General features: G+C 39.1%; 1 protein-coding gene across 4 annotated transcripts in view; it reads left to right on the forward strand.

Moving 5' to 3' along the window:
- agtpbp1 (ATP/GTP binding carboxypeptidase 1) overlaps nt 1-27,596 on the forward strand; it is a 130,471-nt gene that overhangs the window by 98,840 nt on the left and 4,035 nt on the right. For 3 of the 4 annotated variants that reach the window (XM_007908036.2, XM_007908035.2, XM_007908038.2), the window contains 4 exons: nt 907-1,036; nt 8,173-8,304; nt 9,378-9,554; nt 10,756-10,916. In XM_007908036.2, coding sequence (XP_007906227.1) covers nt 907-1,036; nt 8,173-8,304; nt 9,378-9,554; nt 10,756-10,916 — 600 coding nt within the window. Of the gene's footprint in view, nt 1-906; nt 1,037-8,172; nt 8,305-9,377; nt 9,555-10,755; nt 10,917-16,387; nt 17,661-27,596 lie in introns of those variants that run through there. The other variant, XM_042333395.1, reaches the window with a different exon arrangement.

Consider the following 27,596-nt stretch of genomic DNA (forward strand, 5'->3'; position numbering starts at 1 on the left):
ATGTAATGTTAGTGCTGCACCTTCTTTAAAAAATAGTGTATGGATGAAAATCTGGTTATGAATATGATAGTTTTCTGGTACAAGTATTCAACACAAAATATGTGGGACACTTATGCGTAAATTGGCTGCCACCTTTGCCTACAGTTGCACAATCAATACACTTTACAAAAATCTGTTTGAAGTTCTTTGAAGATATTTTGACTTTATAAGGCACTGTATCAAATGTATTATTGTATTAATTTTATTATAAAAGAAATAATTAATACACGGACTGTGGAGGATGTTATACACCTTGTGTAAACCATCTAAATGCGGGCTTATTATATATTATGTGTAAACTGTGTGTAAACAAATGTGCACAGAGGGAATTAGCCAACGGAAAAGTTATAAAATAATAAACTACCAATCCAATTCATTGGTGTTTCCAGAAGTGTACCTTTAATTTTCTTTGGACACGTTTTTGTACATGATGGTTACCTCCTCCCTGCCTCTGGCTGTGCCACTTTTAAGCCCTCCAAGACGAGGGCCATATATAAATGCAAGATGTTATGATTTACACGTAGCACATAATATATTGAGTTGTTCGGATCTGGAATGCATTGCCTGAAAGGGTGGTGGAAGACGATTCAATAACAACTTTTAAGAGAGAAGTAGATAATTATTTGGAGGGGACAAGTTTGCAGGACTATGGGGAGAGAGTGGGGGAGAGGGATTGATTTGGATAGCTCTTTTCAAAGAGCAGGCACAATGGGCCGAATGGCCTCCTTCTGTGCTCTATGATTCTATGAACTGCATTTACATGTGGTTTGCACATTGTAATTAATAGAACATAGTTCATAGAATGCAATGCAATAGAATGCAATGGGCTTCAATTTCTTATTCTGTGTTTTGTTTTCTGTTCTGAAGTCATCGCTGTTCTTTAAGTGGAGAGGATCTGAACCGGCAATGGCTAAACCCTAATCCGGAAATTCACCCAACAATTTATCATACCAAGGGGCTCCTGCAGTACTTGGCCAGCATACATCGTACTCCTCTGGTAAGAGTGAAGAAAAAAGCAACCTTGTGTCTTAACTACAATTTGGAATAATCCTATTTTAATGCTATTATAAATGTTCGAGACTGCACATTTGCTTTACAACTTTCCACAGCTTCTGTTGACCAAAGTGAAAAGGGGACTATATCAATCACAACAACATTTGTATAACAACAAGATTCAACAACAACAAGATTCCATTTATTGAGCGCCTTTCACGTCGGGAGGACGTCCCAAGGCGCTGTACAGTTGGGTCAGGACCCGAGCATTGGGGGGGAAATGGTAAGGGTGAGGGGAGGGAAGGGAGGGGGCGAGGAGGGGGTAGAGAGTCGAGAGGAGAGCTGAAGGCACGGTCAAAGAGAAAGGTCTTGAGACCGGTCTTGAAGGAGGAAAGGGAGGAAGCAAAGCGTAGGCACTGGGGGATGGAGTTCCAGAGCCTAGGGGCTGAGAGGCTGAAGGCCCGGCCACCGATGGTAGGGCGGTTGGGGCGGGGGATGTGGAGCAGACCGGAGCCAGAGGAACGGAGGGTACGGGCAGGTAGGTAGGGGAATAGTAGGTCAGAGAGGTAGGAGGGAGCAAGGCCGTGAATGACCTTGTAGGTGAGGATGAGGATCTTGAATTCCATCCTCTGGGGGATGGGGAGCCAGTGGAGGCGAGCGAGGGTGGGAGTGATGTGGTCCTGGTGCTGGACAGTACACGAGCTGCAGAGTTCTGAATGACCTGCAGCTTGTGGAGGGAGGTGCCGGGAAGGCCGGCGAGGAGAGAGTTCCCATAGTCCAGTCTTGAGGTGATAAAGGCGTGGACCAGAGTTTCAGCAGCGTGAGGTAGTGCCGTAGTCTGGCGATGTTTTGGAGTAACACAAAAAGTAGGGAAAATAAACTTCTCAAAAATATAACTGATTAGAAATGAAGTGGAAGTTGTATAGGTAAAGTGGCAGCTCATCTGCTCCAGGAGTGTCCTATGAACAAAAATGATGAGAGCAGCTAATTCATGTTAATTGGAGGTAAATTTGAATTAGAAGGATTATACAAGACATGATAGCTGGAAGACGACTACCAGTTTTATCTGGTAAAATAAATACTGTATTAGCATTTTGTTTAGACATGATAGCTATTGTCTGTTTTACTACAGCAATCTTTTTAAGCGCAGCTAAATAAGACGATCACTGGCATATGTTGTATAAAATGCTCATTTAATTTTGATTGTCTTAAAATTCAGGCATCATTGGTTTGTGAATAGTACCTCTCAGTATATTATTATAGAATGCACATCAAGGTAACCCTAAAATGCATGGTTAATTTGTCAATAATCTTGCATTGGTAATGTCACAACTTTGTCCATCAGAGATTGCCTTCAATGTCAGCTAAAACTATTCCATCAAAATAAAGCATTCTACAATGAAACGGTTCAATACATCATTCAAAATATTGTACTATATAAATTCTTTTCATAAAGTTAGTGGAAAGGAAGAATTACATGATGTTGTCTGACCTGTCTCGATGAAATTATTTTCTTGTAATTGCTTCTTCCCACTTGTTATTGAAGCACTAAAGGATTTCAACAACCATATAAAGGGCTTACCATGACAAAATAATTCAAAGAATGTTATCAATTAGCGAATACTCCATAGGTTTTGTGCATTTCTTGCTATTCTGTTTAGTAATCAACAGTACAAAATTGCAGGAAGTTGTTTGTCCAGATGTTTTGGGAGAAACAAGCTCAGTAGACCCTCATATAATAATTATCCTTGCATTTGATATAGCACCTTATCACATCATCAATATGTTTTAAAGTGCTGCAGAGGTTTTTACTTTAAGTGTAATGACTATGTATTTTGTAGGCGAACACCGCAATCGATCTGTGCACAGCAATGTCCCATATATATCATACATATATATATATCATATACTAAATGTGGAGTACACTTTCAGCTTCCAGCACAGACTCGCTGGCTTCCTGAGATAATGTGCAGGAAGGAAGGTTCTCCTGACATCTGGCGGTGCCTTAGCAACCGCTCGAAACACTCGAGAGTTTAATGATGTCAGTGGGGATCTGCTACCCAGAAGTGCTGAGGTACTTTATAATGTGATCTGTTATAATGGAGGTTGGAATTTATGGACCTAAATCACCGGGTTATAACGTGAGCCAATTACATTAAATATGATAATGAGACGGCATATTTATTTTAATCCACAGTATTTTGGCTTGTATTTTACTGCTTTTTGCTTCTGGCCTAATTCTCTTTCCTCCTTTACACATTTACATGTAAATAAGTAGATGATTTCAAAGTCATCATTGTATCATAAGAAAGATTATGTTAACAAAGTCTAAAATATAGAGAATTAGAGATGATGATGATGTAGTGTTTTGTTAAAAAAAAGCCTGAAAATCCAGTGATTATTGTAGATTACAAACTTGGGAGAAACGATGCTCGTGACTGTCAGGGGCAGGAAGAGACCATCGGTCTATTTGATCCCAAAGACAACTTCCCACAAGACCCGGCTATCTCATCTGATTACCCAAAGTCCCTTTAATTTTCAGGAACTTGTCTGGCCGCATTCTGAAACTATTAATGGGAATGCTCACTTTCTATCAGTACTTTTCTGTTAAGTATAGCTAACGTAAGTGGGATATTGGAGGTACTGTGACATTTGGAGCTTTATGCCTAATAATAATAATAATAATCCTTGCATTTGATATAGCGCTAATCACGTCGTTGAGACTCCTATGCAGCAAGTGCTGCATAGAATATATTGTAAAGTGATGTGACTGTCCTATGTTTGTTTGGAGTGGAGTTGTACCAGTTTATAATGTGGGACTGTTCATATGCCTTGCTCGCCCCACTATCGGCGGGCAGGCCTTCTGCCACTCTGCACTCATCCTCTGGAACTCCATCCTGCAGTCCCTCCGTCTTGCCTCTTTCCTCGCCACCTTCAAGACCTACTTCAAGACTCTCCTCTTCGACCGAGCTTTCGATCTCCCTGCTTGCCCCCCCCCCCCCCCGCCCTCCCCCACCGAGACCTTCAGCTCGGGTCCATAACTCTGTCTGTCCAGGGCCTTGGATGTACTCCCGACATGAAAGGCGCTATACAAATGTAATTTGGTTGTTGTTGTTCATTTCCAAATCAAAAGCCTATCTGCCCTTATAATAGATAGAAATACAGACTTTTATTTTCTACCCTGCTCATTTATATATTTATCTCAGTGTATTTAACTGTCCTGTCCTGCACCTACTAAATTTCGCTCACAAAATATAGTCAATTTACCTTACAATATATTCTGTGAAGCGCTTTGAGATGTCTCGAAGATGTAATAAGGCGCTATATCAAATGCAAGGATTATTATTAAAGTGTAGTCAGTGCACTTTATGGTAAATCATATGAGGCTCTTTAAGACTTCCTCTTGACATAAAAGGTGCTACAGTATATCAAATGCAAGGATTATTTTTAATAACAATATTTGTGCTGCTGGACTTTTTGTCAGCATTCCAGTAAAATGTAAATACATCTTCCCACTATCTTATCCAGCTAGGACTGTTGTTCCCTTTAGGCTTTGGCTTTTAGAGTTAACAGGAGCCAAGTGGGAAGAATCCAGAAAGAGGAGGGAAAGACGGTTGGCAGGAGAGGGGATACATGTTGGATGGATGTGTTTATTCTCCGAGACATCTCCAACTAATTACTTTTTTGTTTCATCTTCTTTCGCTGAGTGTTTTAAAACTCGGTGTCCCCATTAAATGCACTCGTCCTCTTGTGAAATGTTCAAATTGAACTAAACCATTTATAATTTAAACCCCCCAAAATAAGTACTTAAGCCTGAAGTTGTTTACAAAGTGCTGATGAGTAAGTTTGTTTTAAATAAATGATCAGTAGAGATTCAGCTAATGGTGGGGGAATGCATTTAGTATTCTTAATCTGTGGTTTGAGTAAGATAAAGGGTCCCATTTTATCCACAGCAGCTCTTTAATGTAACCGTAATATACCATGACCACTGAATATACAATCTTTAAAGGCACACTTGTGAATCGAGAATCCATGCAGAATACTTGATATACTATATAACACTATTCAAAAAGAGAGGGAAATTTCTCTCAGTGCCCTAACCAACATTCCCCCATATAATATTAGTCACTCACTTCATGCGAGACATTGCTATGCACAAATTAACTGCTGTGTTTGCCCACAAAATACACAGTCACTGCCCTTTACAGTATATCCTTTGAGACATCAAAGCGCTTTGAGACATCATCCAGACGCGAAAACCACTTGCGTTATGCAAAGATTCTTATTAACAACAACAAAATTACATTTATATAGTGCCTTTCATGTTGGGAGGAATTATTAAATTCCAACATGAGAAAAAAAATGTATGCTAAATGCCAAAAATAACATTATTGAAAGGACACCCATTTTACCACACTTTCTTTCTCCAATAATACTATATCAAATCCAGATTTCAACACTTGAGGGACGATTAGTTCACCTTTTTTGATTTTTTTTTGATCAAAAACACAGTAATTTGTTCATCCATGGTTTTTTCCTACAATTTACTCAGTTGTACTTCAAACCTTGCCACTCATTTTCTCAGCAGTCCCTCATCTCCGCAATATCGCCCAGCTCCACCACTATCTCTCCTCAGACCGTATCAAGCTCATCACCTTTAGGCTCAGCTGCTCTAATGCCCTGCTTGCTGGTCTTCCAGCTTCCCCCCCCACCCCCGCCACACACACAACCTGCAGACCATCCAGAACTTTGCAGCCCATATCCTCTGCACCAGACCAGCACCCGTATCTTGGTTTGGCTCCACTGGTTCCTTATCTCTCAATCCCTCACCAGATTGAATTGATAGTTCTCATCCACACTTTCAAATGCCTCCTTGGGCCCACCCCGTCTGACCTCTGTGACCCGGCTGCCGTGACCAGTCAGGAAACTTTGGCCTTCATATACCCTATCCTTCCACAGTGAAAGGTACTATATAAATCTAAACTGTTGTTGTTTACCATCTGAATTAAACCCCTAGCTGTAAGTGAGAGATATTGTGCTTTGACAGTCTGTCCTGCTAAATATTACAGGCCAATTAATTGCTGTTTAATATATGAATTAACTGCTGCAGTGTTACTTACAGCAGACTTTGTGTTTCACATATTAAACCATGGAAAATAAATCTGACTTGCAAGTTGACCTTCGTTTAACCCAATGCTTTGAGCAGCTGTTTGACTCCAGTTAATGTTTTAGTATTTGCTCAAGTCACCCCGCTTCCCCTTCCTCCCCTCAGTCCTACAGATCACTATTTCATCTCCCTTAATTCCTCCATTCCCCCTCCCTGCCATCCATCTCACATGCATTTCCTATTGTGCCTGGAGAAAAATCCCCCTCCGTGCCTTCTCCTGCCCTGGAGGCATCTAAACTCCTTCCCCTCTGGCCCTCCTCCTGCAATGATGTACCCTCCTCGGTCACCCTTCTAAATAACTTCCTCATGGACATCCTCGATACCCTTGCCCCATTATCTCCCGCACCACCTCCTACTCGCACAAGTCACCCTGGTACATCAGCCACCTCCACTCCTTCAAATCTCAGGTGTGCTACGCCAAAGCACCTGGCGCAAATCCAGATTGGCAGTTCAACATCAGATCCTGCAGGACTGCACCAGGATCTACCGCTCTGCCATCGCTTCAGCTAAGTCATCCTTTTATTCCAAAATCATCTTGGAAACAAAAGACAACTCCAGACTCTTCTTTCTACTGTTAACCAAATCCTCCATCCACCCTCCCATGCCTCTGCCATCTCCTCCAACACCAAATACGAGGAGATGATGGATTTCCTTGAGCCCAAAGTTGAGGGGATTGGCTCTGCTTCCTCTAACCCCTCTACCACCACCCCATCCACACCCCTCGCTCCCTCATCCCTCCCTCCACACTTTTGACCCTGTCCCGCCCTCTTTGCTCACTTCCTTTCACAAGGGTGAAATCTTGGGCAAGTTTCCTTACTCCACACGCCTAATAATAATCCCTCCAAAAACAAAACAGTAATAAATTGGTCATTTTCAATCCACGACTGTTTGTGGGACACTGCTGTGCGCAATTGACTGCCGCGTTTCGCCCACAAATATGCGGTCAATTCACTTTACAATCTATTTTGTGAAGCGCTTTGAGACGTCGAGAAGACGTGAAAAGCGCTATATCAAATGCAAGGATTATTATTATTACTTACTGTCACCAACCCACTCACATCCTGAGAAGTTGGAATGTCAAAACCATTGGCTTCTTCTTGGTGGTAATGCTCCGATAGGTTTGTGGAACATAGTTCAATAAATCATACATACAGACAGAGATTGTAATGGTAGGCTATGTCACAGAATTGTTGCTTCTGCTTTCTGTGTATCAGTAAAGAAAATGATCAATATTTGTTTTCATAATTTCAATGTGGGATTAAACATTTGGCCTCTCCCTCCGTCAGTGTGCTCTGGTCTGCTACATGTCTCCCGCCCTACCATCGGTGGAGTCCTGTAGCTCAGTGGTCAGAACACTCGCTTTGCAAGTGAGAGACCTGAGTTCAATTCCAGTCAGGGCGAAACCTTGGGCAAGTTTCCTTACTCCACACGCCTAATGATAATCCCTCCAAAATCAAAAACAATAATAAATTGGTCATTTTCAATCTACGAATGTTTGTGGGACATTGCTGTGCGCAATTGGCTGCCGCGTTCGCCACAGTCAATTCACTTTACAGTGTGTTCTGTGAAGCGCTTTGGGACGTCCTCCCGACATGAAAAGCGCTATATCAAATGCAAGGATTATTATTATTATTATTGTTGGCCGGGCGTTCAGCCTCTCTGCCCCCACACTCTGGAACTGCATTCCACGGTCCCTTCGCCTCACTTCCTCCCTTGCCTCCTTCAAGACCCTTCTCTTCGATCGTACCTTTGGTAGCCCTCCCACCTCTCTGCCTTCCCTCACTCCTCCGCCACCCCTCCCCCGTGCTCGGGGCCCCGACACCTGACTGTTCAGCGCTTTAGGGTGTCCTCCCGACATGAAAGGCACTCTATAAATGTAATTTTGTTGTTGTTGTGGCTCTTAGGGATGATCCATACAGGAGCTACTCGAGAGTTTTTTTTCATGCCTTTTTCACTCCACCGTTGTATTGCAGGTATTTTGTGATTATCATGGTCACTCACGCAAGAAAAACGTCTTCATGTATGGCTGCAGCATTAAGGAGACGGTGTGGCAGACTGACGTTAGTGCCTCCTCATGTGACCTTCAGGAAGATCTCGGCTACAGAGTGAGTATGCACTCAACACTCAATCATCCATTGAAAGCAGGTCACTTCTGAGTTTACAGTTGTGAACAACTGTATCTATTGACAATCAGACAATAGTTTTAGTAAAATCTAATGCTCTATTTACAACAATACCTGAATTAACCTTTTTTGAATTGTCTTCAAGTTGACCAGACCCACCCACCATAAGAGATTGTCTTAAATTCTGGATAATTTGGAGCAAACGGCAATCTGGATAATACTTCATTGCTTCACGTAAAGGCAGCATACAAGAATGACTAGTAGTCACTGCGATATTCTCTAGGACATTGAAGTAAAAATGTTTGTTCAAAATAAAATGCCTTGGCTGAACCATGTGTAATATTAGTGACTTTTGAATAAAGAGGTTTTAGCTGATAAACTATTTTCTGAAAGTTAATTGGAACAGGAACAATTAGACTGGAAAAGCTTCTTCATAAAATGAAAGTGAGCAAGTAGGACTAGACTAGTCTGCCTTAAGAGAAAGGTGATGTACTGCTCCTGAAGTTTGCAATTATCTTGATTAGTGCAGTCGGAGGTCAAAACTTGAAACTTAAAGGTGTGTGGGGATCATGTTCATAGGCAATATGGAAACATTCAGTCAAAAGGTAACACAATCTGCCCTTTACATCGCCAATGCAGAGCAGACTCCACTGTGAGTGCATGAGTTTGGAAGAGGTATATGGGAATTATTACAAGTCGAGTAATGTGGGAAGTAGCAGAAGTATAGATGCATGTGGAGGAGAAAATCCCTGGGGAAGAACAGTGGTGATGGAGAGTGAAAGGTTTTGTGAAGGATCAGGAAAGCTGATTGGGTTGGGGATAATTGATCATTTGCTGGGATCATATTGTAGGTGGCAGAAATGGCAGAAGACAACCTAGCAAATAGGTTGCAGGTGAGGAGAAATAGGTAACTGGTATTATTTCTTTTGGGGGAAGGGGGAAAAATGATAGAAGCTTCAATTTTTCTTTTGGGGGAATAAAGAGAAATAATGCCATATAGAAAATTTATATTATATAATTAAATTTCATATTTTGTTTGCTTTTAATGTTTCTAGACCCTACCAAAGATACTGAACCAAATTGCACCAGCGTTCTGCATGAGCAGCTGCAGTTTTGTGGTAGAGAAATCCAAGGAGTCCACAGCGAGGGTTGTAGTGTGGCGTGAGGTTGGTGTAGCTCGAAGTTACACCATGGAAAGTACCTATTGTGGCTGCGATCAGGGGAAATACAAGGTAAAGGGGGTGAAATAGCTCACATGTATTTTCTGATACTGTAAGCCTATTCTCAGGACTACCAATCGAAGTTGAGATTTTTGCTGATGTGTTATGATCATGAATCTGTAATCTGATACCTGAAGCATGCAGATCACTAGTACTTCAAAGGTACTGTTAATGGCAGATAAGCCAATATGGCTTAATAGCAGGACTAGGAGGAGCAGATCTTTGAGAGTTGGGCTTTTTCCCACTTAGCTCCTATTAACCCTGCAAACCAAAGCAGAGATAAGCTTGCTCATGTTCGCAACTGTAATCTACATAGTTTTAGCTGGTTAAACTCCAGTATTACCTCCAGTGCACAATATAAGGTCCTCAAGACTTATCTCTTGCTAACCTGGACCTTAGTTGGGATTCAGTAAGCAGAGTGTGTCCCTCTGGGTAAGAGAGGGAGGGACTCCATAACAGAATGGGCACTCCATAACATATTAGTGCTCTGCTGTACAAATAAGCTGAAGCACCCGGAACTTGCTTCCCTGGAGGAGGTAGAAGTGAGAGCTGAGAAATCAAGAGAACACACTGGAACATTACAGTAGAATAATTAAATTAGTATTTCAAAACGGCAAAGAATAAAGCAGTAATACAATTCGAGTCACATCAGGTGAAAAAAAGAACATGTTTGGACTGGGAAGAGAGTTTTGTGTGTGAAAGGTCAACTTTCAGGTGAAGAGGATATTATGATTACGTACTCTGGATACAAAGATTGCTCCTCGTTCATTAATTTAAGTAGGAAGTAATTCACCGAAAGCTGTTTTCTGCATTAACATGTTGAGGATTGAAGGACCATTTTTCTGCTTAATAAGTTAAAATTTTACCTCTCTCTCGTTCTCCATCCTTCTCTTGTTCCCTCATTTATATGCTTATTTGAAGAATATTGTGCACTTAAATATTATCTCATATAAAATAGTACTTTTACAATATTGGGCAATTAACAATGTTTACACCCAGTATTCTTTGTTATAAACCTCAGTGCGTATTCAGTGTTTGGAGCTTTCAGTCACAGTGTACAAATATCTTTGTGAAACTGGTTAACAATATAGAACAACAGCAAACTGTTCAGGATTCAAGAAAAATGATCAGCCTAATACTAATGGCATCAATAAAACAACATCTTATAAAATACGAAGTTTTGTAGTTCAATACCACATATTCTGTTCCAAAGGGTAATCAGATAGGAACAAGAGAACTGGAAGAGATGGGAGCTAAGTTCTGCATTGGCCTTCTACGTCTCAAGAGGTTGACATCGCCTGTGGAATATAGACTGCCTCGCAGCTTCCTGGATGTGGAAAGGGATTTGATTGAAAACAGATGCAGTGTCACCAGGTAGGGCCTCACCTAATGCAGCTGATTGAGTACACTGAACCAAATGAAAAATTAATTCAAGTTGCCTTTGTTGGGCAAAGAATTTTTCAGAACCCAAAGGCCGAATGCTTTTAATAAATTCCCGGAATTGTCTTCGTAGCTATAGAGTTGAGAATATAATGGATGGGAGGATTTGAGACTGAATTGTTTCTCTTTGACCCTTCCACTCTGTCTCCTACCCCCCCACCCTCATTCCCCATCTGTTGCACATTTGTAGTTTTTAAACTACAAATGGATTTTAAAAAAAATGCAGACAGTTGAACTGATTTACTAAATAATTATATATACAAAGTCATTTATCTAATCTTTGTATTGAAATCATAAGTTTTAAATCAAATCTTTTGGTAATAAACTACTTCCCCAGGCAACTTGCGCAGTGTTGGACATTTCACAGCTGCAGAGCTCTTTTTTTCTGTCAGCAAACTTCAAAAGGGGCTTATGAGATTTTTTTTTACTCTCCCCTTATTGAAATCAGTGTGGATCTAATACACAAGTGTTCTCAGAGAAAATTTAAGAGAAAATTGAAACATGTGCCATAGTTTCAAGTGTGTCACCAGAGGTATTCATTCATATACATCGAATTTACATACATATACTGTACAATGCGGAAACAGGCCATCTGGCCCAACTAGTCCATGTGGATGTTTATACTCCACATAAGCCTCCATCCTCTCCTAATCCCACTCTCCTAAATCAGTCTATTCCCTTGTGTTATTTTTTAAAATCAATTTTTTTTATTAACCTTTTACACTTTTGCCCAGTGATGAGGGGGAAACAGTACTAAGATCATGTCCTAACATTGTTCATCAATCATTCACCTGTGCCACGACAAATTTTTGGTCAGTCAGGTGTCTGACACATGCAGAAACCCAGCACCATTCTTAAGAATATCCAAACCAGACAGAGTTCCACATTTGTATGCCACCCCCACATGGAAATGTTCCCTGTGTCTGGAATGGAATGTGTGCTGTCTACCTGGAGGTATGCACTCTGCCTACCTAATTCCAGAGAGTATTAGGTGTAGCTTGGCAAGAGCTACACCTAATACTCCCAGAATGTGCGTTGGAGTACTGCTGGATTTTAATCAACTAAAACCACATAGCAAATACAACGAATAGCTTTGAAATCCTTCATCATTGACAATTTCCATGGAAGATAAACTTCCTACCTTTCAAAGCGATGACTATACCAAAAATTGTGATGGAGTTGATATATTTCTATGTGTGCTTGTGCTTTGCCAACACAAATTAATGTTGCCCTTGTACTGCATTTTGTGAATTAATGCCTTTTAAAATTGTTCTTACATTTCTTGTACAGAGTGGAAGCTTTGATTTAATCAGTAGAGATGACTTCCATTTTGTACCGGTGAACAGATGTTAGGTAAAGCTTAGGAGTCCTGTAGCTCAGTGGTTAGAGCACTCGCTTTGCAAGTGAGAGACCTGAGTTCATTTCCAGGCAGAGGGCGAAACCTTGGGCAAGTTTCCTTACTCCACACGCCTAATAATAATCCCTCCAAAAAAAAAAAACAATAATTAAATTGGTCATTTTCAATCTACGACTGTTTGTGGGACATTGCTGTGCGCAATTGGCTGCCGCGTTCGCCCACAAATATACAGTCAATTCACTTTACAGTGTGTTCTGTGAAGCGCTTTGGGACGTCCTCCCGACGTGAAAAGCGCTATATCAAATGCAAGGATTATTATTATTATTATTATTATTAAATAGACAAAGGCTTTCTAGTTATGAAGGCAAAGGGAGTGTCTTGGACAGCCATCTTGTTGCAGATAACATAATTTTGCGAATTTCATCAAGTTATAGTATATATATATATATCTATACACATCTAAACCAAAATTAAATACCTATCAGCTGCAAACAAAATTAGTTGAGGTAGAAGGACTTTTTTTTTGTTTCTGTGTTCATGTTGTACTTTCTTTTTTTATGTTCATTATTTAATTTTTTTTACCGTTACAAATTAGGTTGGTGCTAAGCAGGGTTTTTTTTGTGTGTTTAGAAGTCTTTTGAACTTAATTACATCTTGAATTGGTCTGCCTCATAACAATTCTACTTATTGCACTCGGCATCTTAAACATACTGAACCATTCTGAACAAAATGCAACGCAGCCTCATTTACAATGCAATGTTTGGGATCCATAAAATTCAACTCTTATTATAGTGAGGCTCAGTAGCAGGTTATACCGAGCGTGAAGTAAAGAGTGATGCACGAGGAGTGCGCTGGACGGTTCCTGAGCTGAAAGAAAAAATGGCCAACTTCCAGATCAGTGGGTCACCACAACATCACTTCCTGTTGTGTGCACTTGCCCTGGTGACCTGAAAGTTGACCTTTTTAGTGCGGGAAGCTAAAATGGTCGCTTTCTGGTTCATAGTTTGCCCCCGATGTCACTTCCTGCTTTGTTAATGTGCAAATGATGGAGATCTTTCCGAATGAACTGGAAGTCTGTCATTTTAGTGAAAAAAGCTGTGCTCCTTATGGAAAATAAGCAGGCCCACAGGGTGCATATGGAATGAAAGGAGTGAACTGTGCAATTGCATTATAAATGAATTTGTGCAATAGTGAAGCAAATTACAGCTTCACTGTATCACTGCTCCCAACTCTTGAATCCACTGCTGGAGCTGATGAATGGTTACAGAGAAAAATTACTGGAATATTTATATTTTCAAATGGATAAAAAAAGTGTTTTACAATAAGTAATGGCAAGCAAAGTGACTATTTGTATTGGCAAAATGGCAGCCGTTTTGCGCACTGCAAGGTTTCAAAAGGGAGGCACAAGGTGAATGACCAATTTCATCTGGAGGTATATTCTCTTGTGAATCGTGTAATGGGATTTTTAACATTTACCCAAGTTCAGACAGTAATCCTGTTTAACATTGCAACGCTACACTTCCACAATGTAGTGCTCCACTAGCATTGCACTGGAGTGTCACCCAACAGGAGCTTTGAATCCTCAACTTGATTAAGAGACAAGATTAACACCAATTGACGCCTTTATGGACTTCAGAGAATGAAGCATCAACTCTTCGCTTTTGGTCTCTTCCTGTCCTTTCAGGAGCCTTCTCTTGCCAAAGCTTCTCTGAGCTAACTCATCTTTCCACCAATCTTCAGTTTTGATGCTTCAGTTGCCAGCTCTCTTATATAAAGGAGCTTGTCCCATCCAACACTAGTTATATTAGTTTGGCAGGAAGTTAACTACATTTTGTTCTAACATAAGATCTGCCCCTCCAGACCATATTTTATGCTGTTACATCTGTTGGATCAGTTGTTTAAATCCGAGTGGGAGCATAGTGCACATTAGGTGTAAGGTGACAGCTTACTAAGGATCAATTGGATCATGATGAAGTTTGCAGCAATGGCACAGTGGAGCGAAAAACTTGGCTGAATTTTGACTCGCAGTATTACTTCATTGTCCACACACCTCGTTGTTCATGTTTATTTATGCTTTCGGGTATTTCAAATAAAATTGGTACAATTTCGGCACTTATAGAATGGTGATCATAAGAGAGCGATGAATCAAGAAGGACCTTTAAGCCCATTTGGTCTCATCCTTCCAGAAAACTCATGCTACTATCTTCCCATTACACCATCAAGTTATTTCATAAATAGGTCAGATGTCCTGGGTGAAACCACGCACCCAGGACATCTGACCCATGCTAACCCTTTCCAGTTGTTAATCATCTGTGCATTGGGCTTAGGATTCCATATAGAATCTTTTTTCTCTTTTCTGCCAGGCTGTTCAGTTGAGATGTCCTCATAGAGAAGAAGGGGCAGTAGGTTGGTGAGGTACTTAAGTAAGTAGGAACCCAGTTGTTAGTCAATTGGCGGATTGCTTTTCCAGGAATAATATTCCCTCCAAAAAATAATAATAATTTGGTCACTCAATCCATGACTGTTTGTGGGACACTGCTGTGCACAATTGGCTGCCAAGTTTTGCCCACTAAATATACAGTCAATTTACTTTACAGTATATTCTGTGAAGCACTTTGAAACGTCTCCAAGACGTGATAAGGCGCTCTATCAAATGCAAGGATTATTATTATTACTTTCACGTTCTGTATTTTTGCACTTCTCTTGAGTGGTTGTCTAAGCCACCTACCTATCTGTGGCTATCACTTTTGGGGGTGGGCAAGTGATATTGTTTTTCTAAGCCACAGATAGGTGAGTAAAATAACTCTAAAAGATGGGGAGAGAGGAAACAAAATTAAGGTTCATGAATATGAAAATGTGGGCAAATTATACACTATGGTTACTAAACATTGTAAATTTCACACGTTGTAACCTATATTCATTGGCATAGTTGTAATACTCTGGAAGAAAATAATGACATAAGATGGATTTGTTGACAGGTCTCCAAAGCTCTGAAGATGAATTGCAATGGGTGGGTGTTGGGGAGAGGTCGCCAACGTTGCCCTCTGGTTATCATACTCAAATCATAAAGAAGCACTGTAAAATGGTTCTGTAAGAATTGGAATCAGCTGTGATTCTAATGTTTCTGAATCCGATGGTTATTGTTCTACATAAATCTTAAATAACTATCAGGTACAATTAGAATTTAAAATGTATTCATAACTCTTCAAGTTTGCTTGTGTAGATAGGGTGAAAGCTTTCAAATCATTCTTGGATCTGATAAGTAGGCTGTGGTGTGATTAATTGAAATAAAAAATGGACCTGATGGATTTTAATTAACAAATTTGCAACGAAGCATTAACCAGTTTAAGGCAGTCACAGATTGCATAGCATGTCAGTGATTGATCTGCCGATCTCACAGAATCCCAAATGTGTTTCACTGAGCAAATCAGTCCATTTGATTTTTGCAATCCTTTTGAGCCCTTTAGAGACAAACTCGTTAACTCTTGTGTACTAATTTGTTTCCTAATTTTGCTTTTCAGACCTATGTTTGACACTGAATAAAGTGCTCATTGATTGTTTTAATATCACTATTTGTCATAAAATTGTCTCCTATTTGTCATGAAAATAGCTTGAAGATGGAAGGCATCACAAGAGTTTGTTTCTCATGCACATTTAATAAGTTTTGTGCTATTTTGATGTTTCATAAGATCATGAAAGATTCAGGAAAGAAGGCCTTTCAGCCCATTTAATATCATCCTTTCGAAATACCAACCTTTTCATCATCTCATTGCATCATCAAGCTGTTTGTTAAATGCATTGTCCACTGTCCTCTGTCCTGACTTCACTCCCTAGTTATCCATTTCAGCTGTTGAATTCCTGCTTTCATGATACCTGATTACATCTCTAGCTGTGTGGCAGAGAGAGAGTGCAATATGTAGAGTTTTGCTCTCGATACTCTGTGTAGATTCTTTGGATTGGTATCAAGTCGTGCGGTTCAGCTCAGCCGCTCTTGTGTTCTTTACATATCTGTGGAAGTATGGTTTAAATATTATTAATTCTCCACTAGATCACAAGAAGTTCGGATGAAGAAGGCCCTTTGGACTATTTAATATCATCCGTCAAGAATATCAACCCAACCATTTTCCCATTACAGCATGAAGCTGCTTTTTAAATGAGTCCAGTGTGTTGGCCTCACTCAACTATAACCCACTCCAGCTGGTGACATTCTCTCACTAAAGAAATACCTCCTCGTGTTTGACCTATCATTATTCCTCACCACTCTGAATCTGTGCCCTCTTGTTCTGCTGTCTCAACATATATGAAAGTATTGTTCTGGGTTTACTTTATCTTATATAGTTCTCAGATCTCCACTGAGATGTCCCATCAAGGGTGAAGACTCATAGTTTATCTCGTTATTCCTAACAGATCATCCTTCAAACGATGGTTACCAATTTTGCTGTTCTCATCTGCATTGCCTCTTGGTCCTGGGCAGCCCCCTTAAGTCACAGTAACAAGTTCTGTAGGAGCAGCTTGACCTACGCATGTATAGCTTGAATTTAGATGCTGAACTCAACTAATATTGTCATTTGGGTTATTATCATGTTCACTTTGCTTCCTGCTGCTTCACACCATTTAGACATTGTGATTGCCCAGTCAATGGCTTGGTTACTTACTTTCAGTTTTCTTGATAAACTCTATGCCATGCGTGGAGTGTGTGTGCCTCATATTTATATGCCCTATAAATACAGAACCTTGCATTGTCTATATTGAACTTGATGTGCCTGTGATCATTTCAGTTATATTACATCTATTTAATGTGTAATTTGATGTGTATAACTAGTTGATCTAGTGTGTTACTACCAAGAGTTACGTGATTATTAAAGCAAATTGGCTATTTCCGACCATGACTATTTCCTAATTTGGCAGTATATTTTTGATGGATTTGCTAAAATTGTTTTGTTATAGTGTAGTTTGTAGGACTCGGATACAATTATATATTTTTTTGGCTGGTGCTTTAGCTAAATAAATGCTTTCGACATGTTTACTTTGTCGGATGTCAGTAGCCAGCACTTTCTGGGAAAAATCCCATTCTGTGAAGTTCTACAAAATAAGAGTGCATGTTCATGTTTTTAAACTTGCAGCTGAATTGTGTCCTTCTGATCGACTTTCCACACAAAAAGAAACTGTTTAAGGATGCATTTTGCTGCTATTGAAAAACCCGTAACTAGAAATGGACAGTTATTTGAACATTACATTTGACCTACTGTAAAAGTTCAAAACAGTGAGATTTTTATGTTTGTTCATGTGTACTTGTAATGTAATTATAATACTGTGATCCATGGAAAATGCTTTAATTATAATTGAAATTGTAATTGAAATTGTAATCCATTACAATTAAATAATTGAAATTATTTAATTGTAATTGAAAATGCTTTAATTAATCTATAGAAAAAATTGTTTCGTGCATTCATATCAAGTCAAAAAAGTCTTTTTTTATTGTCAATTTTACTCCCAACCCTTATTGAAGGTCATTGCTGAGAGTATGGCAAATGTGGCTTGACAGTGAGTATTGGCAGGCATTTACACTTGAAGGACATCACTTCCTCAGACCAGTTCTGTCCTCACCTTATGTGCACCTGTATTAAGGGTAACATTCAGGAGCAGGAAACACAAATGATTTTCCCCAAGGGTGAAGAGGCCTGTGTTGCAGCCTTATTGCTGTTTTGGCAGATTAGCTAATTAGCACAGACCAGGGTTTAAAACCTGGATCAAATCATATCTACACCATGTAACAAAGCAGTTTTGGTAAAGCAAAACTCTCAACAACCTCATCTGCTTTGCTTTTGTGTCCTTCATTAGGTGGTGGATCTATCCACTGAGTCTTTAAGAGAGCTTGAAAGAAGTGCTGTAACTTTTCAGCTGTGGAATGTATGGGACAACTGGTTCAATGCGGATGTTGTCCTTTCGTGGAAACCAATCAGACTTTGCATGATATAATCAAAATCATACAAAATGCCTCGCTACGTGAAAGGCGCTGTACAAATGTAATTTTGTATTGTATTTTAAGGATGGAAGTGGAGTTAGATCTTTTTGATTTCTTTTTAGGATCAACCACCATCAGTAGTTGATCTGACATTTTGAATGACTTGAGTAGAAAGTGTTACAGAAGACACAGCTAACCACTGAATTCAGTTATATTCTAAAAATGTTTCACTTTGTAGGTCTTATGATTTCTTCCAATCTGTGTCTCTGGAGTTCAGCAAGAGTTTTAATTGATCCTCAATTAAAATGAGTAAGGATTGACACTGATATCGCACCAAGGGGCTTTCAGCAGCTCGATTGTGCAGAAGTGGTCAAACACCGCTCAGCCAGGCTGATAAAGTGATCATTTGCGATGCAGATATTTGAAAACTGTTAACAATATAATCAATATATATTGAGCTTGGCAGAGTGCTTCATCACCCTAACTGGTAACCAAAGATCTTATTTAGACAAATGTCAATCAGTGCTTTGGTATTGAAGTATTGACTGGTGGAAGTAGTGTGGAGGGCATTTGCGTGATGGCCTAAAACATTCTGGGTGGATCTTTACTTATTCTTGCATGTTGCATGTTACAAAAAAATGTTTTGATAGATTTAGTGCTGCGTGCTTGTATTCTGAGAGGATGGTTCAGTAACTAGTCATGTATTGATCAGGGTTTTGTGACCGGTTTTGTATGCAATGTTGCTATTTCACACAGAATCAAACTACTAATCATTGGACTTAATCATAGTCAGCCTTTATTGCTGTTGTATTATTGAACAAAGTGAAGTAACACTAATAAAAGTCAAAAGATGTTTACTATAAAAATTAGTTTTTAGTGGCATGTATATATTTTACACACCTGCACGTACATCTTACATGTATAGTATAAGCATTGCTCAGTGAATATTGGCTCTAAGTTTAAAAAATAATTTGGCAATTCAATGTACACAAAACAGCTATTATTGTAATTTCATCTGGATTCAGATTGCTGTATATATTTTGTATTATTATGCAACTTTTGTTCACAGCTCTATATTGCTTTTTGGTTTCAGAATTAAAAACTGAAATTGAGTAATGTTAATGCCAGCTTTATGTATGCAAGCAATCGATGGATGCCATGCAATTTATTAACTTAAAACAATGTTCACTGTAGTGTGTCTGCTTCACCACTTGAGGGTGCAAAATGATTTCCATAACATAAAGAACAATCTCTTAGCATGAAGGGATCCAATAGACCACTTTCTAACTCGCTGTCAGTTTTGCTTTTCTCTGTTAATGCTTGATTGTAAAATAAATAGTCTTAAGAAATCTCAAAGCCTCCTCTTTGCTTATTTTAACCACCAAGGTTTGAGAGAGTAATATGATCTAGATTTGGAATGTTGTTTGCAGTTTTGGGTATCAGAAGGGGGTTTAGACAAGAGAACTCTGATTTGCTTCTGGGACTGAGAGAGCGAAGTTGGCAGAAAACAGTCGCAGAGCTGATTTCATTAGAAAAAAGGTGATTGAAGATAGATGTGATCGGGGTCTTTAAAATGCAGAAAGGCAAAGATGAGGAAAATGTAATCAGGCTCATCCATGAGAACCAACCAAAAGATATAGGTTTACAATTAAAATGAGACTGGAGATGAGAAAATTCCACATCCCCCCGACTCTAATGGATATTTCCCAAGAAAAGCAGTTGATCAGTTAACTCCTTCATAAACAGCTCAATAAGTATCAATATCATACTGTAGTATACAGGCATAGGTGCAGCCTGAAATGGTCAAATATATAGGAAAACAGTAACAGGAGGAGGCCATAGGGCCCATTGGGCATGTTCCACATTTTATTAGAAACTGGGAGGTCTTTTAATCCCAAATCAAGAGACACAATTATCTCTGTTCTTTGGAGACTGGGGGGGGGGGGGGGGGGGGCGGGGGAAGGATAAGGAAGAGGGATGGAGGTCATGTATGTGTAGCATCAACTCATTTAAATATACAATAACCTTAACCCTACACTAGGGTTACAATATTTTTTAAATCAACCATTTAAAAATACACAGTCAATCCACTTTACAATATATTCTGTGAAGCGTTTTGAGATGTCTTAACAATGGGATATGGCGCTATATCAAATGCAAGGATTATTATTATTCCTTAAGTAAGGTAACTGTCCTGGTGTCAGTAGCCTGTCAATCAGGGCTACAGTATTCCATCACAGACGCTGACTGTAGAAAGACTGCAGATGCTAACGCTGGTAATTCAAACTGAGTTGTGCTCAAGGATTTCACTCTATTACCAGTTTTCCAGCCTGATTTGTCATTTGTGATAGACCACACACGATTGTCAAGCCAAGGAGCTGAATGTTTGTAACTAAAGGAAGTTTGCAAAGCTTTTCATACAAAAATGTAGGTGTAATTTCGCAGCCTCGGCAGTGATCGTCTTTTTCACAATCTGGTAGTTCTGATCATTATACGTTTGGGAGCAGAGGTATAGATTAAATGTAAAAATGTTGATATTGAGTCATATTCTTTAGATGCACCCTTAGTCATGCATGATTTTTCATATATTCTGTATAATAATCTAATGCTTTGCAGTCTACAGTTCTGCCTGCTTAAACAGTGCACAGCCTTGGCAGCAATAAATCCACATGATTAAGTATTTTCTTGGCAGCTTTGTGTCCTGTAATTGTCAGACTCTGAAACAAGCTTGTCTCGTTGTTTGTACAGCTGATAATTTTAATAGACGCCATGATAGATCCTTTTGATCTTTCTTCAATTTCTTGTTACATGACAAGATTCAATGTCCTGGATCCCATAAAAATGAACTACTCGAGGGCTGGGTTCACAGAACATCAGAACTGCATAATCCACCCTGCTATTGCCACAGGATGGAAGTTTGGCAAATCATGTGTACTCTTGACTTTGTTCTCACAATACATCACTAAAAAATATAGAATTAAAAAAAGTAATTTAAACTATTTTTCTTGCCTTTAAGTAATTTCATTGCAAGATCACTCCTAATATCACTCTCCTAATATAAACAGTAATAATCCCTCCAAAAAGCAAAGCTATAATAAATTGGTCATTTTCAATCCATGACCGTTTGTGGGACACTGCTGTGCACAATTGGCTGCCGCGTTTTGCCCACAAATATACGGTCAATTCAATTTAAAGCATATTCTGTAAAGCGCTTTGAGACATCTAGAAGACGTGAAAAGCGCTATATCAAATGCAAGGATTGTTACATTATTATAGTAGTTTTAACACTGATCTTCTCAAGCAGTTTGTTGGATAGTAAAAGTATCTTGAAAGAGGGCAGGTGAGAACAAGTACCCCCATTGATTTCTCTAGTTTTACTTTCTGTAGTTAACAGCTCTATTACTGAGAAAGCTCATAGTTGTCAGCTGGTTGTACTCTGTGAACCTGATATACAGCGGTCTTGTTGAATCCTTTAAGCTGTGAGAACAGTCAAGCCCACAACATGATGAGCTAAGGAGAGCGGAGACAAGAGTCAATATTATAAACTAGTAATAATAGGCAGTAATAACTATCTGAACTGTATCAGACAATGGAGTACAGCTTCAATAATAATAATAATAATAATCCTTGCATTTGATATAGCGCTTTTCACGTCGGAAGGACGTCCCAAAGCACTTCACAGAACACACTGTAAAGTGAATTGACTGTATATTTGTGGGCGAACGCGGCAGCCAATTGCGCACAGCAATGTCCCACAAACAGTCGTAGATTGAAAATGACCAATTTAATTATTGTTTTTTGGAGGGATTATTATTAGGCTCTGTGTGGAGTAAGGAAACTTGCCCAAGGTTTCGCCCTCTGCCTGGAATTGAACTCAGGTCTCTCACTTGCAAAGCGAGTGCTCTAACCACTGAGCTACAGGACTCCTAAGCTTTGCCTAACATCTGTTCACCGGTACAAAATGGAAGTCATCTCTACTGATTAAATCAAAGCTTCCACTCTGTACAAGAAATGTAAGAACAATTTTAAACATCAAATATCTGAACTGAATTATTTAAATATTTTCAATAATAACAATACTCACTTGGTATGTTGGATCTCAGCATATCGTTTAAGAACTTAAATCCATTCTGGGGTAATCTGGATTAGAAAAATCCAAACAGTGTCATGTGACATAGTGTACATAGTGTAGAAATAATCTCTGATCAATTGTTTGCCCACAAAATACAAATTACAGTATATTCTGGTAAGTGTTTTAAGATGTCCTCCCAATGTACAAGGTGCATCAAATGTAAGGATTTTTTTTGTGGCAAAGGAATGAGGGAAACAGAACATCTGTGGACACAGAATACTCAGAACTTCATGATGCAAAAAATGTCTCTCAGAAAAGCTTTGTGACATTAATGTGCATATAGGTGGTATTTATAGGGAGTGTCAGTGGGCAGTGGTGAGGGTACAGCTTTTAAAGTATGAATGGATATTTTCAACCAATTATGCTTAGTATTTTGGTCCAAAGTCACAATAATAAGTTTAGTGAAAGAAATATTCCACTCACTTGCAATGGTTGTGTACCTTCTGTTTTGTTTTTCCGTTAGATGTTTACTAACAAGTTTCTATAAATGGAATCTTGTTGTTGTTGTTGTTTTGGTCCCTACTCCATTCGCATTGTTGCAAATGTTTAATGTTCATTTATTAGCCAGTGTCAAACAAGAAACAATTTCAACAATTTTGGCAAGTCTCATTGTTATTTATTAAAACGTCAAGTATTTAAAGGCATTATTGACTCAGCATTTTTATCTAAATTTCACCTAGATTTCATTAAGGCAGAGTAAAGTATGAAACAACAAAAACCTATTGACATCAAATTTCTGAGCTGTATTAATTCTCATGGTCTTTGCCTTAAGACCATTGCGTAGAATTTATACATTATTGGAAAATTCTTGAATTTATTGTTAATTTGGAAGCTATGCTCCTCAGTTCTTAAAGAAAGCTTGCATTTATATAGCACCCTTCAGGCGGGATAATGTCTTGTTTGCACTTGTGATTGCTTGTGAGATGAATGATCAGTTAATCTGGGGTTGTTGGTCGTACTTTAAAAATAAATGGTGCACATCAGGAGTGAGATCACGGAAATAATGCACTTCTGAACACAAAATATTATTTTTCTAATTGCTGCAGTTAGTGGTGTTGGCTAGAAAAACTGCGGCCTTTCAGCGGATCTTAGAAGAGATTGAGGAAGTAATATTGAGCAATATTTTGAGAAATTTCAGGACAGGAAGAAAGAATTCAGATTCAAGGAAGACAGGGCACAGGTTCAAGGTCACAAAGGGGAATTTTAGGACAGTCACCAGTATTTCTTTACACAGAGCACAATAACAGCTCGAGGGAGTTAGCAACAAGCGTGAGAGAGGCCAGGTTGCAGAATTCGTACAAAACAAATGACTTGATACAGTGATGGCAAGATGATAATCTTGGTATTTTGGGAAGGCTAAGATCAAATGGGCCTAAGGGCCTTCTCTGTCCAGACTTCTGGTGATTTACTAGCGCTATGTAAATGCTCTTGTGAGAACTAGTTGTACAATTAGCTAGTTATACTATATTCACTTGATTTTGAGTTTGGATTTCATTGCCACTGAGCAGAAACAGCCAAGTCAATTCAAGCAAGTCCCATTAAATTGTTTATTGACATGAAGATACTATTCTGACTTAGAATGATTGAATGCTGGGTGTGATATTGTTTTGGGAAAAATGGGTGGGTGGGTGGGAGGTAGCTGATGATAGTGATCGAAGTTTCCTGCTGTTAAGAGAGTTCCACGAGTCCCTGGACAGGTTGAAATTGGATCACAGAAATGTGTGACAGATGGAGTGCTATGCCAGTCTGAAAGATTGAAGAATTTACTCTGCAATGTTTGACCCTTTGTAAAAAAATTAAGATTTGATTCCCACTCTGCATGCACAACAGCTGTAAAACTATCTGTAGCATAACCTGATTCTTGATATGAACAAATCTTTAAAAAAATAGTTAATGCTCAATGCCAATTTCTAAAAAAAATTAAACTTATGTTCTCTCAGATGAGCAGCTAACATACCTGCTGTTAAAAACCCAAATCTAGGGTCTTGTAAGCAATATTTGTTTTCTCCCCTCTGAATGATTTCTGAATAAAATCTTAGAAAACAGAAATAGAAAACAGATATTCTGTGAAGAATTCAGTTTTTGGGAATAAATGTGAATTAAAATTCCATTGAAAATCAGAAGAGCGTAACGGGTACATCTGTTGTAAATGCTGTACATAGATTTCCCCCGTGTGCAATAAGACAAATACTTAAATTCCATAGTCCGAGCTGAAAGAGTTCTTGGTGACTTCTCTGAAATGCAATAAGCAGTGAAGTGACCCGAAGAGCGCAAATTTAATTTCATTATATAGCACCAAGCACTGCTGTAAGAGGGCCCAGCTCCATAGGGAAATACTGTCCCCAGACCTAATGGTCTTTAATTGTTGCTTCGCTCTGCCATAGATACCACTTGAAATGCCTCGTGACATCATTCCACCTTAAGAATGTATGCAATTAGATCTCTGAGCCCGTACTTACTTACAAGTTTTAACTGGCTCGATAATTTACCTACTGTTCGAGAAACTTTCCTTTTTGCTGAAATTATAGTGGATAACCAGCCATGGTATAATGCCAATTATAATTGTGTCCAATGAACACATTTGCAGATTTACAAAGACTGTGTCCTATAACCCACTAAATTAGCTTTTTTGCTCCTCTTAGGTTCCGCGTTTCATATGAGACGTTTATAATAATTAACCCTTTAATTGATCTAGCAACTTTCATGTCAGGTGGCAGTCTCAAAGCACTTGGCAGGATTTGCTGTAACATGTAGTGACTCTGTATTTTATAAGTGTAACATTAAAGAATTGAGTTTGATTGTCTTTACCGTAATGTTCTGGAAGGTCATTTCCTTTTTCAGCATGGTTAGAAGTTGAAGGTCGGATAGATTGATTTGGACTGAAATGTGTCTCGTAAATTGTATGAGGTTAGCTCTTTATTGCACTATTTTTATATCCTATCTACCTTGGTGTGTTTTGCATTGAGGAAGATGAGCAGTGTGCAGTGTCTTGGTTTGTCTTCTATTTGTGCATTGCTGGTGCTGACAAACTACACAAAATTCACATAATTATTATCTACAAATGCCTTATTCGTAACCCAGGAAGAAAACCTTTCTCACCATGTCCGGAATGTTTTTGAGCAAATTGAACTTCCAGGGCATAAGAATTTGCCAGCAATCATTTTATTTTCCCTGTTTTTGTGTTTTTTTTTCTTTCCTTGTGCCATTTAGCATTCCCTGGTTTTGGAGCAGCGGTGGATAAGTGACCTGCACCATCTCAGTGTAAATGCCAATCCTGATCTGTGCCAGCAAGTCAGAGAGAGTAGCCGGGGTGACTCGGGTTATTTTCTGCCCTCCCCCTTGCATCCATGGCTCAGTTTGTTTCAAGTCTTTTTTTTGACATTGGCAAGTTTTTTTTAATGTACCACAGAATATTAATATAAATATAGTATGTAGTTTTGATGTAAAGTGGTTCAATAGATTCTATCAAAGAATATAAGATTAAAGCTAATAACTAGTGATGGGCTGAATGGCTGTCTGTGCTGTAAACTTTATATGATGCTTTATCCGGTGCAATTATTTGAGAGGAGCAAATACCAGGAAATATTTCATTACCCAGAGGGTAATTAAGGACTAGAACAGGTCACCGGGAAGATAATTTAGGTCCAGATGCTGAACTCGCTTAAGAAACTGCTTGATGCTGTGAATGGGAGGACAGCAGGGTGGATATTCTGGGAGGATGAGATCAAATAGGCCAAATTGTCTTATTCATCTGAACCTCTCTTGTGGTCTTGTGATTAAAGGTGTGTGTTCTTGTGCTGGTCTGTCTCTGTGATTTGCAAGGCTAATGATTATGTAAATTTTGGATTAGTCATCGGTTACACAGCAGTAAAACTTTTAAATACTGTCTTCTAGGAAGAAGAAAAACTGCATTAAAGGGCATTATTTTTCAGTTTTGTTGCTTTACTGAAAGGTTAGCCAGCTACATTCGATTGGTCTATTTGAAGCACATTTGTGGAAAAAAAAACGAGCATTGAAGCAGTATATCCAAAAATCTTTGATTTTTTAATTGATCACTAGAGACCAAAAGTACCCCGAAAACATGGTTTGCACATTTTCAAATTGTTGTCTCAGTACTGCTGTCATCGAAGAGCAAATATTAAGTCAGTGCGCAAAACTGAGCAAACTAATGAATGGGGAGGGATTGCGGACAGTACTGGAAGCTGTTTGTGGTTGAACGACTCACACCTCCTCAGTTTCATCTTGAACTTCTTTGATGCTTTTTTTATCCATCTTAGGCCTCCGTTCGATAGGACTGAAACTCGACTCCCACTTTACACATGCACACCAGTCAGACTTGCACCTGTGCCCGGGTTAGTAAAAGGTCAAAGTTCAGAATGTCAGAATAGCCAACGATTACATTTGTAGTCCACGGAGCTGACCTGAAATCCTCCTTTTACTCATTTTGAGCAGTTTCAGCAGATCTGTAGAGAGCTGTGTCTCAGGGCTCTGGCTTTCTCTTGCTAGGCCAGCGTTCTGGGACTTTTGCAAATAAAAAAAACTGTACTCTCGTATTTCAGGGCTTGAAATCCAACAAATTAATGGGAATCTGTTTTTATTTGATTACGGTGAAAAACTGAGAAGTTGTAGACCTTAATGGGGGACCCACACTGGATTTTGAACTACTGTACTTACCTAATGAAATATTGAGAAGCACTTAGCGCTGCCAAACAAAATCTTTAGCTGCCCTCCAGGGAAAGTAGGGGTCGGATGGTTGCTTGTTTTTCTTTGCCTTTGTCCCAACGAGCGTTCGGTGACTTGACGGGAGTCTTGTTTTTCAAACCTCTACACTTGCATTAATGGCAGCTAATCGCTTTACCTTGAAGAAGTGTTTTAGCACATTACTGGAGGAAACAATTAGAGTGTCTGCAAGTTATAACATGCTCCTGAATTACCTGGTGCCTTGGAGATGCATGAGAAGAAAATTGAGTTTGGTCGGTTCAAGTGTGTGGAAGCTTCAGTTCAAAGCTGCAGCAGACTTTGCTACGAATATTCCTTGAAATCTCTGGCTAAATGGTATTGAGAGATTTCTACTTGTGATAGAGCATTACCCGGTTTAACAATAGGTCATTGAGTAAATCGTGTGTAATTTAAACATAATTAAATTTAAAACCAGCAAAC

The sequence above is a fragment of the Callorhinchus milii genome, unplaced genomic scaffold (genome assembly GCF_018977255.1).
Source record: "Callorhinchus milii isolate IMCB2004 unplaced genomic scaffold, IMCB_Cmil_1.0 Scaffold1, whole genome shotgun sequence".
In the NCBI taxonomy this organism is placed as follows: domain Eukaryota; kingdom Metazoa; phylum Chordata; class Chondrichthyes; order Chimaeriformes; family Callorhinchidae; genus Callorhinchus; species Callorhinchus milii.